The 12,509-nt window shown below is 45.7% G+C and overlaps 1 protein-coding gene across 3 annotated transcripts in view; it reads left to right on the forward strand.

The window, feature by feature from the left end:
• Nucleotides 1–7,726: 7,726 nt before the first annotated feature.
• The window catches only part of UCK2 (uridine-cytidine kinase 2), an 86,256-nt gene continuing 81,473 nt past the window's right edge, over nucleotides 7,727–12,509 (forward strand). Inside the window, exon 1 of one of the 3 annotated variants that reach the window (XM_027977701.3) lies at nucleotides 7,727–8,087. In XM_027977701.3, coding sequence (XP_027833502.1) covers nucleotides 7,989–8,087 — 99 coding nt within the window. In that variant the 5' untranslated portion in view covers nucleotides 7,727–7,988. Of the gene's footprint in view, nucleotides 8,327–8,581; nucleotides 8,716–12,509 lie in introns of those variants that run through there. The other 2 variants (XM_060403460.1, XM_042257261.2) reach the window with 2 other exon arrangements.

A 12,509-nucleotide genomic window follows, 5' to 3' on the forward strand; every position in this document is an offset into this window, starting at 1 on the left:
TGTGAAGAAGGCTGAGCGCCAAAGAATTGATGCTTTTGAACTGTGGTGTAGGAGAAGACTCTTGAGAGTCCCTTGGACTGCAAGGAGATCCAACCAGTCCATTCTGAAGGAGATCAGCCCTGGGATTTCTTTGGAGGGAATGATGCTAAAGCTGAAACTCCAGTACTTTGGCTACCTCATGTGAAGAGTTGACTCATTGGAAAAGACTCTGATGCTGGGAGGGATTGGGGGCAGGAGGAGAAGGGGACGACAGAGGATGAGATGGCTGGATGGCATGGCTGACTCGATGGACATGAGTCTGAGTGAACTCCGGGAGTTGGTGATGGACAGGGAGGCCTGGCGTGCTGCGATTCATGGAGTCGCAAAGAGTTGGACACGACTGAGCGACTGAACTGAACTGAACTGAACTGAACTTCAGAAATGCTAACAATGAAGCAACACAAAGCAAATCTCAATAGGAAAATAGTATTACAAAGAACCAAATGGAAATCCTAGATTTGAAAAGTATAGTAATTCAAATGAAAAATTGATTACATGGTTTCAACAGCAGATCGGAGATGACAGGAGAAATAATCGGTGAAGTTGAAGACAGACTAATAGAAATTGTCCACACCTAAGGACAGAGAAAAAAGGATTGAAGAAAATTAAAGAGTCTTAGAAACCTTGGAGTCAAGTGTTCCAACTTTAATGGGAGTCCCAAAATGCGGAGGGAGAAAGGAGTAGAAAACATATTTCAAGAAACTGGCCAAAAAACATCCGAAATTTAATGAAAAACCTTAACTTACAAATCCTAAAACTCAATGAAATTTCAACAGGATAAAAGAGAACCACACCTCGACATTTTCTGAAAACCAAAGGCAAAGAAAAATCTTGAAAGCAGCAAGAGAAAATGACTCATCATTATAGGGGGACAACAATAGCTAACTTCTCACTAGAAATAATGAAGTCCAGAAAGACAGTAGAATGACATATTAAAAGGGCTGGGGAAAAAGTACCATGCTCTTAACCAAGAATTCTATATCCAATAAAACCATTCTTTGAAAAGGAAATTGAAATAAAGATATTATCAGATAAGCAAAAACTGAGAGGAGACTAGCAGACTTATTATACTATACTGTTAGATCTACTACAGACTGTCAGGCTACATGAAAAAGCAAGATCCAAGTATATACAGTTCATAAGACATACACGTTAGATTCACAGATACAAATAAGTTAAAATTAAAAGATGGAAACCGATATACCATGCAATCAGTAATCATAAGAGAGGTGGAGTGGCTTATTAATGTCAGACAGAATTGGCTTTAGGACATAGAATATTCTGAGAGATAAGCAGGGACATTTCATAATGGATATGACCCCTCATAAATGTATACATAGTTAACAAAAGAGTCCTAAAATACATGCAGCAAAAAGTGACATAACTGAAAGGGAAAATTGATAATTCAACAATTTTAATCAGAGATTTTAAGACTTTGCTCTCCATATATGGTGACCACGAGAAGCACCTCAAAGAACTCAGCCTGCAAGCAACATAACTGACCGAGAGCCGCAGCTAATGTCCCTACCGCCAGCGAGTTGGGATAGTGCATGTCATTTCAGCCGGCTCAATACCTAATTGTTATAGGCTTAGCGCTCAAAACTGAGCTTGTATTGGTCAGCCAAGGCAGGACTGGTAGCAAGATGTCAGGGTCTTGGTGGTAAAAACCTAAGATCCTAAGATATGGGTGGGGACATCTGGATAGGTGCCTTTGAGGATACTGTCTTTGCAAACCACCATGCCCCTGGGGCCTCTGTGCTGGCGGAGGTGACCCATATTCCTTAAAGAGAGCTTACACTTCCACTGTGCTGGCAGTGGGTGCTCTTCTCTGAAGCTGCCCTCACCCCCACCACCTCCCCTGGCCAGCAGGCTGTGTCAGACCTAAGTAAATTACACACCCAAAATTCTACTTGTGAGTGTGTGTGTGTGTTCCTGGGGAATCTGTTGCTTTTTTTAGTTTTCTGTCTCTGACTGAAATTATTTCTGAAACACTAGGTTCTACCACTCAAACCTTTAGGCCTCTCTGCCACAAGGAACAGCTGTAATTTCATTATGAAGCAGAGTTGAATTAATTTTCTCTCCTAATGATCTGAGGAGAGTTTGCTTTGAGATACCGAAGTAACTTTTCAGCAACATACCATTTGAACCCCAAGCAAAAAGTAATCTGCTAAATCTGCAATCTCATTAAGCCTCCAACACAAATTGGCACCTCAGCATCACCTCCAGGACAGTCAGACCTGCCATCCTTGGCCATCAGTCTAAATAAAAGACAAGCCACCAAACTAAATGTAGCTATTCCTCTGAGGTTGATGCCATCAGCTGTACCATCTTCTGCTTCTCCTGTTGACAATTACTAGGGCTGGGACTGGAGAGAGACAAAACATTTAGAACAAACACATATGGAAGACTCCTTTTTAAGGCCCACCCTACACTAGCTTCCCTGGTGGCTCAAGACAGGAAAGAATCTGCCCGCAATGCAGGAGACCTGGGTTTGATCCTTGGGTTGGGAAGGTCTCCTGGAGGAAGGCATGGCAACCCACTCCAGTATTCTTGCCTGGAGAATCCCCATGGACAGAGGAGCCTGGTGGGCTGCAGTCCATGGGGCTGCAAAGAGTTGGACACGACTGACCAACTAAGCACAGCACAGCTACTCTAGCACTTGCTCCATCCGAGAGTCAGAGCCTCCTTACATTTTGACACCCTTGTGTCACCCTAGTCCCAGCACTGTACATCACCAGCCATAATGTCCATTATGGTGTAATGAACAAAGCATCAGCCCTAGGGTGAAGGGGGAGGGGTAGAAGTAGATTATTTACAGAGAAAGTGACCTTGGAGCTAATTGAGGAAGGTGAAGGAAGTCACTGCAGAAAAGTGAGATGGACAAGGTGGTAGTCTGGTGATAGGAAAAGAAGCACAGGGTCAGATACAGGTCTGGGAGAAGAACTGGGAACAGAATAAAGGTAAATGGCTTAGAACACAGAGTGTGAACAAAACAAGGATGCTGGAAGCTTGCTGGGCAAGACAACTGAACTCCTAACTTCATTTTCATAGAATCACACAAATCATGTTATGAGGTAGGGAGAGAAAATAAATCGCTATAGGACTAAAATCTGTATGTTAACTTTCTCAAAGTCTGGGAAGAATTCTGGGGGCATGTGGGATTTCTGAAGTTGGGCCAACTAAAGTTTAAGGGCCCTTGTATGACTATCATCTTTCTGAGGAAGGGGAAGGGCATATGTGGAAAAATCAGTATACTGAATATAAAAAAATTAATGACTTGTATTTGGGCACTGTTTTATAGGTTACAAAATCCCCTATCATTGTCTTTTTTTTCCCCTGTGCCTATGTCATTTCTGTTACCAATTCTGAAAAACCTCTTTCCCCTGCAGGTTGAGACCTATTTTTTGAAACTGCTCTCTACTGAGATACAACTTACATACCATATAATTCACTAACTTATATGATTAAAAGGTTCTTATGCAAAAGTTGCACAACCACCAGACAATTTCAGAGCATTCCCTTTACTCTGAAAAGAGATCCCAGACCCGTTAGCCACCAGTCTCCCTTTATCCGCAACTTCTCCAACTGCAGGCAAGCACTACATGTGGGGTTCCCTATTTTGGACGTTATCTTTTTCATTTTAGTTTAAAGTGTCCACAGGGATTAGAAGTCCTTACCTTTGGAACTCCTAATTTCTAATGGCGTGACTCTTGCAATAGTTAGACTTGTGACAGAAACAGGAGGGAAAGAGAAATGATAATGACTTAACAACCGTTATATGTATACTGATAATGTTTTTATTATTTTTTACAACCATCCTATGAGCCAGGTACCATTTAACAGGTGAAGAAACTGAGGTGTATAGAAAGTAACTTGCTGAAGGTTATAAAATGAGTAAGTAACACAGCAAGGATGTAAACTGTGCTTTTCTAACTAGAGCTCACACTGTCTTCTTTCCACTAAATCAGGAGTGCTCAAACTTTGGCAAGCACTTGAATCGTGTACAGTTCATGAAAGACAAATTGCCTGGCCCATGAAGTTTCAGGTTTACTACTTCTGGGGTGGGGACCATGGATTTGCCTTCAGAGGCTGCTGATGCTGCTCTAAGACTGCTATGTCCTGCTGCCTAACAGTATCTATCCGAGAATGTGACTGATTAAGATCACAGACAATACGATGGTTGGACGGCATCACTGACTTGGTGGCCATGAGTTTGAGCAAGCTCTGGGATTTGGTGATAAGACAGGGAAGCCTAGCATGCTGGAGTCCATGGGGTCGCAAAGAGCTAAACACAACTGAGCGACTGAACTGAACTGAAGATTACAGAGCCAGATGTTGAGGGAGCTTTCATATCAGATGGTCATCTTCCCAGATCAGTACTTATGACCTGTCAAAGTAACTGTTGATTAATAAAAGAGAGGAGGTAAATGGAAGGGCATAACGGGGAACTAACATGCTGCAGAAGACATACTGAAGTGTGAGAATGTTTCTTTTCTGGTTGGGAAATGTGACAAGCAATTAGAGAATTAGCTATGGTGTGTGAAGCACCTGGGGGTAGCATTTGTCAACTGGAGGCGAGATGTAAGGCTGCTCGTCTAGCTCAGAGCTGTCGCTACTTTAAGGGTAGAAGCGAGGCCGAGGCTGTCAGCAGCAAGTCCTTTCCTTCTTCTTTGGCTACAGCTGTAGTTGCACATTCATGCTGATTTCACTCCCAAATGTTAACTAGGCCAGAACTTGATCAGACTGAATCTCTGTACATATAAGAAGATTCTGACAGATACCAAGAAAATGTATTCCTGTGCATCTGTTCTAGCTCTGGATTTTACTGAAAACATTTGATTTTTTTTTTTTTTTCTTCTTAGTGGGAGGGGAAGGAGGGCATCTGGAAATCACTTAATCCAGAATCTGCAGTGTAATTGCTGCAGGAGGCTCAAACGTGATTTGAACATCCTAAGCTGTGGGATTTGGTGACCAGGCTCCCAAGAGAGGATGACACAGCACAGGGGACAGCACAGACAGCCTACCGTGCTTTATAGAAAGCAAAGATACAGAAGTCCTTGTTGAGGTCACCAGTGCTGAGAATATTCTTAATAATTTAAATGGACAGGGGAACTTCCTTCTGTGTAGGTAAGCCTGCCCTAGGGACAAACAGAAAAAAAGAAAATAGCAAAGTGAAAACAGGGAGTGCAGAGAGCAGCTGGATTAGGCCTTTATAGATAGCTTTTGTTTTTTTCAGAGCACTTTTATGTATATTAACTCATGTCAAATATTATTATTATTATTAAACAGGGTGCAGATAAGTGTAATGAGTTAGCTCAGTTAAGGAGTTAGTTCCACTAGTTAACAGATGCACATACTAGGATTAGAGATAGACAGTTACTTGGAATGACAGGAAAACAAAACACTGAGAAATAATAGTAACCACATAAATGCAATCTAAGGAAAACTACATTTTCTTCCAAAATGGTGGAAGTGATATTTACTTGTTGGTATTTGAGCTTCCCTGGTAGCTCAGCTGGTAAAGAATCTGCCTGCAATGTGGGAGACCTGGGTTCAATCCCTGGGTTGGGAAGATCCCCTGGAGGAGGGCATGGCAATCCACTCCAGTATTCTTGCCTGGAGAATCCCCATGGACAGAGGAGCCTGGCAGGCCACAGTCCATGGGGTCACAAAGAGTTGGACACAACCGAGCGACTAAGCACACAGCACAGCACATTTTCTTACCTCTTTCATATTTGTTCATTCATTCATCCAATATTCAACAAACATGTATTGTGTGAATGCCTCCTACCCTCAGTTATTCTGTTCTGTGGGCCTTAAGAATGTAGAAATGAGATACGGTGTCTCTTTACTCCCTAAGGCTATGTGTCAGAAACTGTTTTAGGTGCTAGGGATAGAAAACAAACACAAAGCAAGAAATGTGTAAACCAGTTTGTAGTAAGTCACTTTAAGAAAGGGAAACAAAAGGTACAATGTATAGATGTGATGAAGCAAGTATAATACAATGTTAACAGGAGAATCTAGGTGGTGGCTATATCAGTCTTTACTGTAAAATCTTTCAACTTTAAGTTTGAAAATTTTTATGATTACAATGTTGTAGAAAAGAGTTATTGGAATGATAAAGAAGATGGGAATTTGGGAAAAGTTCATGGAAAATGTGGCATTGTTTTATTCTTCTTCCTCTCAATTACCTAATATCCCCTTAGCTATGAGTCCATCAAGTTCCAAATTCCAGTTGGCCTTTCTTGGCTCTGAAAAGCCTTTCTTGGCTCTGAAAAGCTCTGCCATAATCCTAAAAGATCGTTATCTTTTCACTGAGAGAAGAACTTGTAGGAGAAGCAGCACTTAACCACACACCCCTCAGCAATCTGATAAGCCTTCTTGCTAACCTCTCCCAAATGCCTGCCTCTGGATTCCAAGAAGCTCCTCTCCCCAGCTTAGTTTCTTGTCTGAGCTGTGGAGTTTGGTTGGGGATGGTATCCTTAAATATTTAAAAAATGAAAAGAATATCTGTTTTTTTCGAATACTCTTAATTTTCTTTAGTAATTTTTTCAAAGTAATTCTGAATTTAAGATAATTTACTAAGTTTTGAAAGAGAATGCAATAGACTTGAGTTCTTCTTTAGATGGTAGGGCCTGGAGCTCACTGATGCCAGTCCCGCGTTCACGGGAGCAGAGGTTGGAAGTGGCTAGTCTAGTCCTCCCTCTCTTTCCTGTGCTTCAGCAAAGGCTTCTTTTCTCCAGTTTCAGCCCTTTCGGGGCCTTTTCTCGCAGCGCCTTTATATAAAGGCTTGAACCTGTGTCACACCCTCTGTTAAATACTGTAAATATAAAAGTTCATTTTAATACAATAATCCTAGCATATAATTGCCATGATTCCCATTTAACAGATGAGAACATTGAGCAAGGGAGGTTGAGTGACTTGCTCAGGGAACTGCAGCGAATACAGAAATCTGGTTCCAGAGGTGGCCCCACTCTTGGTCACCAGCAGCTACTGTCTTTTGTAACCAAGTGCCTAACTGTCCACCTAAACCACTTCACTTAAAGGTATTAATAAATCGACATGCATAGTTTTAACGTTTCCACAGCCTTAACTCCTCAGGAACCTCCGTGTTTGGGATTTCAAACTATGGTTAGAAGGGGCGTTGATGTCGGGAGGGAGGGCGTTCCTCAGAGCCCCCTCAAATTACCTTTCTTTCGGAAGAAGGGCTACGGAAAGTCGCCTGTTAAGTTAGAGGATGGTGTTTGGAGATTTCCAAGAGAGGAAAAGCCAGAGACTGAAATATTATTTTGGCAAATGGGAGGGGAAAAAAATTCATTTTCAGAACACAAGTTTTTAGTCTGGATAATGGAGAAATGACATTAACTCTTTGTTTCATCTTACTCTTCCAAGCTTGTTCTGACTTTGCTTCTCAAACCTGAGGCATCCATCCCCTCTATTATTTGATCTGCCCTTTTAGCTTTTTATCCCTTTTGAAATAGGTGGGGGCATACCCAATTAAAACACGCAGAAGGCTCCATTCTTCTCCCTTGGTCCTCGGCAGGCCGTCGTCATTGATAGGGTTAACCGGGTGGGTAGGGAGGAGGGTCGGGCTCACACCTTTCCCAGAGACCTCGGGCGGTGGCGGCCGGGCCCGGGAGGGGCGGAGGCGGGGGCCAGACGCCTCGCCGCCGCCTCGGCGAATAGCAGTGCGCTGCCCGCCCGGATTGGAGCAGCAGCATCACGCTGACCTCTGCCTGGGATGTAAACCGGGACGGCCGCAGCGGGCAGAGGAAGGCTCTGCGCTCCTTAGGGAAAGGCAGCACCGGGCTCCGAGCTGGGAGCGGCGGCAGCCTCGGCCTGGGCAGCGCCCAGTGGCGGCTGCGGGAAGCAGAGGGAGCCCGGCGCGGGCGCGGGCGGGGAGCGTGCGTCGGTTCGCACAGGCAGCGGGAGGAGGGGCCGCGCGAGCCATGGCCGGGGATAGCGAGCAGACCCTGCAGAACCACCAGCAGCCCAACGGCGGCGAGCCCTTCCTGATCGGCGTCAGCGGGGGCACGGCCAGCGGCAAGGTACAGCGGGGCCCCGGGGCCGCGCTCTCTCCCCCTCCCTTCTGTTCCCCTCCCGGGTCCCGGCCCCGCGGCGGCGCATGTGGCCGGCGGCCGCGGGCCGTGTCAGTTGCTGCAGCCACCGCGTGGCCCGCGCGCCTCCGCTCCTGGCAGCGCTCCAGTGCCGAGTCCTCCGTGCGCGGACTACGGGCGCCGCTGCGGGGGACGGGCGGGCGAGGAGCCGGGCCACCAAGGTTCCAGAGGTACCCCGGCTACCGATCGCAGGGCTGGCACGCTCCTCGGGCGGCAGTGACTCGTGGCCGGGGTCCTGTGGGGGAGGGGCAGAGAAAACGGATGCTTATTGTTTTGCAAGTCCGACGTGGGGAAGAGGGCTTTAAGCAGGGTCCTCTACGACCCCCGCGGTACACCCGTCTTCCCCTGTCCTAGCGTTGATGCGCTCGCCCAGCGGCGCAGCCCCGGTGCCAAGGGCGGAGCGAGCCGCGCAGCCCTACCCGGACGGCTGCGAGAAAGCACGAGGCAGCGTCCAGAGGAAAAAGAGGAGCCCCGCTTGGACTGGATGCTGGGGCCGGGGATTGCAGGGGTTTCCGGGGAAAATCCAAATATGAGCCAAAATAAGCGAGGTGACATCAATGTAATGATCATACCCAGGGCTTTTCTCTCTCTCTCCCTCTCTGGTTTTAAGAGGAAACGCGGTCAGCTTCAATGAGAAAGTTGTACTGGCCCCGGGCTCTTAGATGTCTGGGGCCGTAGGCGTCTTCGATCCGCGGAAAGTGGTCATCCTCTAGGTGTCTGACCCCTTTAGCAGCCTGCTTTATTGTTTGATCAGCAAAGCTAGGGATATGCTTTCCTAGCTTTACCCCCGGCTTTTTCTGCAGGTGGGGAAGGGTGGAGTCCTCACAGATGTTTCTTTCTTTGCTCCCCTTCCTTTAAGGTGGCTACTTGTTTCCCCTGCTGTTTAACAATCTCCAAGTTGATTCTGCGCACGGGCTCAAGGGGAGCCTGCGAGACATGGGTGCTGCGCGCTGCGTCTGGCGAGGCGAGATGATGCCTCCTAGGGTTGGGGAGAGCGGAGCAGGAAGGCTGGTTGGCGCCATGAGAGGAGAGCCACGAGGTTTTCGCTCCGGATCTGACTCTGCCGGAGCCCCTCCTCCATTTTGGTTTTACACGTTTCCCTCCAGGTCTGGACTAGTTCGGCGCGTGGGGCCCAGAAGCGGCAGCTGGCGCTGTGGAACTTCTTTATTGATTAGTTAATCTCGTCCGTGGCTCCCAGGGTTAGGAAATCTGCCTGCTTTAGGGCCCAGAAGTTTATGTTGAATTTGCCCCTGGTTGAATGCCTTTTTTTAATTTTGAAATTTTTTCCATGTTAAGCCAAAGCCAAACCAGGATGCCAGTTCTTTTAGGAAGTTTAACTGTTACATTAGAACCAGCACCCCACCCCCCACCCCCCGAGCGTATTCGTGTCGCGCGGCTTCTTTTTTGTTGTTGATGGCTGTATTCCCAGCGCTCCTAGCACAATACCTGGCGTGTGTGTGCGTGTCGCTCAGTCTTGTTGTGACTCCATGGACTGTAGCGCTCCTACCACAATACCAGGCGTGTGTGTGTGTGTGTGTGTGTGTGCGCGCGTGTGCGTGTGTTAGTCGCTCAGTCGTGTCCGACTCTTTGCGACTCCGTGGATTGGAGGCCGACAGGCTCCTCTGTCCATGGAACTCTCCAGGCAAGAATACTGGAGTGGGTTGGCATTCCCTTCTCCAGGGATTTTTCCAACCCGGGGATCGAACCTGGGTCTCCTGCATTGAAGGCAGATTCTTTACCGTCTGAGCCATCAGGGAAGCCGATGTGGGGTATAGTTGGACTCAAATATTGACCTGAGATCCAGCCCTCCTAGGGGTAGGGAGACAAACTGACATATGAGTGTAGCATTTAGAAACAAAATGACCTTGGTAATCAACTAAATAGTTACTACAGAGGTAGAAATTGAGATCCTGAAAGATGAAATAACTCCCTTCTTATTTTTGTGTTCCTGAATGATCACCTGTTCTCAGTTGATATCAGTATACATGTAAGTGTTATTTTGGTAAGGTGTCAGGTAGGAACTAGTAATAGAGCTCTTAAGCAAGCTCTCTTTTGTCCCTGTTTCTAATCAAGGAAGAAGATACTCCCCAAAAAGGGTCTGTTTTCACACAGTTTTAAATCTTTGGCTGTGTCAAGTGGCATGTGGGCTTTTAGTTCCCTCAGTAGAGATCAAGCATGCACTCCCTGCATTGGCAGCATGTGGAGTCTTAACCATCGGACTGCCAGGAAAGTCCCTCATGCAGTTTTTAAAGCATGTTGTACCTTTTGGGCAATCACAAGTAGTTTGTCATTGCTTAGAGTTATTTTATAGTTTTTTTGTTACTAAAAAAGTCCCAAGGAGCACTGGACTTTGAAAATTTTGTGTTGTAGTCAGTTTGCGGCAATTATGTCGTGATTCTATAATCCAGTCTTTAGCATCTTTCTTCCAAGGAGTTTAAATTTTTGTTTTTGCCTGGGGTTTGTTTTTGTTTTTGTTTAAAGGATGGTCCCTATCAACAGATTGGACCTCGTTTGGGAATCTCAGGCCTGAACATTTTAGTACAGGAGGCTCTGGAAGCCAGGTTGATACTCTGCTTCCTGGGTATTTGCTCTGGGCTTGTTAAAGGAATTTGGGAGAAGGCAAAGGGTTCAACCTGGATAGCATATTGAAAAGCAGAGACATTACTTTGCCAACAAAGGTCCGTCTAGTCAAGGCTATGGTTTTTCCAGTGGTCATGTATGGATGTGAGAGTTGGACTGTGAAGAAGACTGAGCACAGAAGAATTGATGCTTTTGAACTGTGGTGTTGGAGAGGACTCTTGAGAGTCCCTTGGACTGCAAGGAGATCCAACCAGTCCATTCTGAAGGAGATCAGCCCTGGGTGTTCTTTGGAAGGAATGATGCTAAAGCTGAAACTCTAGTACTTTGGCCACCTCATGCGAAGAGTTGACTCATTGGAAAAGACTGTGATGCTGGGAGGGATTGGGGGCAGGAGGAGAAGGGGACGACCAAGGATGAGATGGCTGGATGGCATCACCGACTCGATGGATGTGAGTTTGAGTGAACTCGGAGAGATGGTGAACTCCGAGAGAGTAGGTCTGGTGTGCTGCGATTCATGGGGTCGGACATGACTGAGCGACTGAACTGAACTGAACTGAAAGGGTCCAAGGGCATCTTTTAGAGCTAGAAGAAACCTCAGAGGTCCTGGAGTCCAGCACTTCATCTCATCACTGATGGATGAGGAAAATAATGAATTCAGATCATATATTTAGTGGTGGAGCCAGAACTAGATAGGTACTGCTCTGTCCTAGTCATTGTTCTTGTTTAAGAAGACTTGACTAAGGCATGCCTGGAGAACATAAGTTTACACCTTCAACCTGGAAAGGGGCTACTTGGAAATGGCTACAGAATGGTTTCAGAGGTACTTGACCCAAAAGGAAATGGAAATGCACCTTGGCCGCATAGTATAGATCTTCACTGCTCTCTCCCCTGCTTTATAAGAGAAAACAACTGCCTGTTTAGCTTCTCTGGAGAGCTCTAATTTGTCTAAGTGTTGTGGCTGCCCTGAGTTGCAAGTATTTTATCGTAGCCTAAATTATTTTGGTTGTGGAAGGCAAAAATAGTGATTGCTGCTCCATATATCACATTTTAAAAGTTTGTTTTACAAATGAAGATGAATTAGAACTCTAGAGTAAGCTTTACTGGGCTGACATGATAAATCACTGCTAAAAACTCACCTAAAATTGTGGTGGGTTGAGAAAGTAATCTGGATGTTTGTTGAAGACCAGATTCTCATATTTCCTCTTAAAGGACAGGTCTAGAGAGCAACACGTAACCATGGTTGGTGGGGAAAATGACAGTTTAAATTTCTTTACCTGCATATATACCCGTGACTTTAGCTGCCATTCCCTGTTCTCTTCACTTTAGCTGTTTAATGCCTTGTGGCTTCTTCTTTGGCCGATTAAAATAGTTTCTTTTTCTGCACTTCCTCAGAGAGGTCTTCTTTAGCTTAGCTCTGACTGGGTCACTCTTCTTTTGGGAAACCTTGAATGCGTCTCCATCACCCAGACTACAAGTCAGGTATTTCAGCACATTGTGCAGTTCCCTGCCCCCGAGATGTGGCCCAGACTGTTTATTTTTCTACTCTTGTCCTGCTTCCCCACACCCAAATATACACCACACATCTGTGGAGCTGCTTTCAGTTATACTTTTTTAAAAAATTCATTATTTATTTATTGGAGGATAATTGCTTTACAGAACTTTGCTGTTTTTTTGTCAAAGCTCAACATGAATCAGCCATAGGTATGCATATATCCTCACCCTTTTGAACCTCCCTTGCTTTCAGTTCTACTTTTGCTCCTGGTCTTTTCTCTG

This window comes from Ovis aries, chromosome 1 (assembly GCF_016772045.2).
Source record: "Ovis aries strain OAR_USU_Benz2616 breed Rambouillet chromosome 1, ARS-UI_Ramb_v3.0, whole genome shotgun sequence".
Taxonomy (NCBI): domain Eukaryota; kingdom Metazoa; phylum Chordata; class Mammalia; order Artiodactyla; family Bovidae; genus Ovis; species Ovis aries.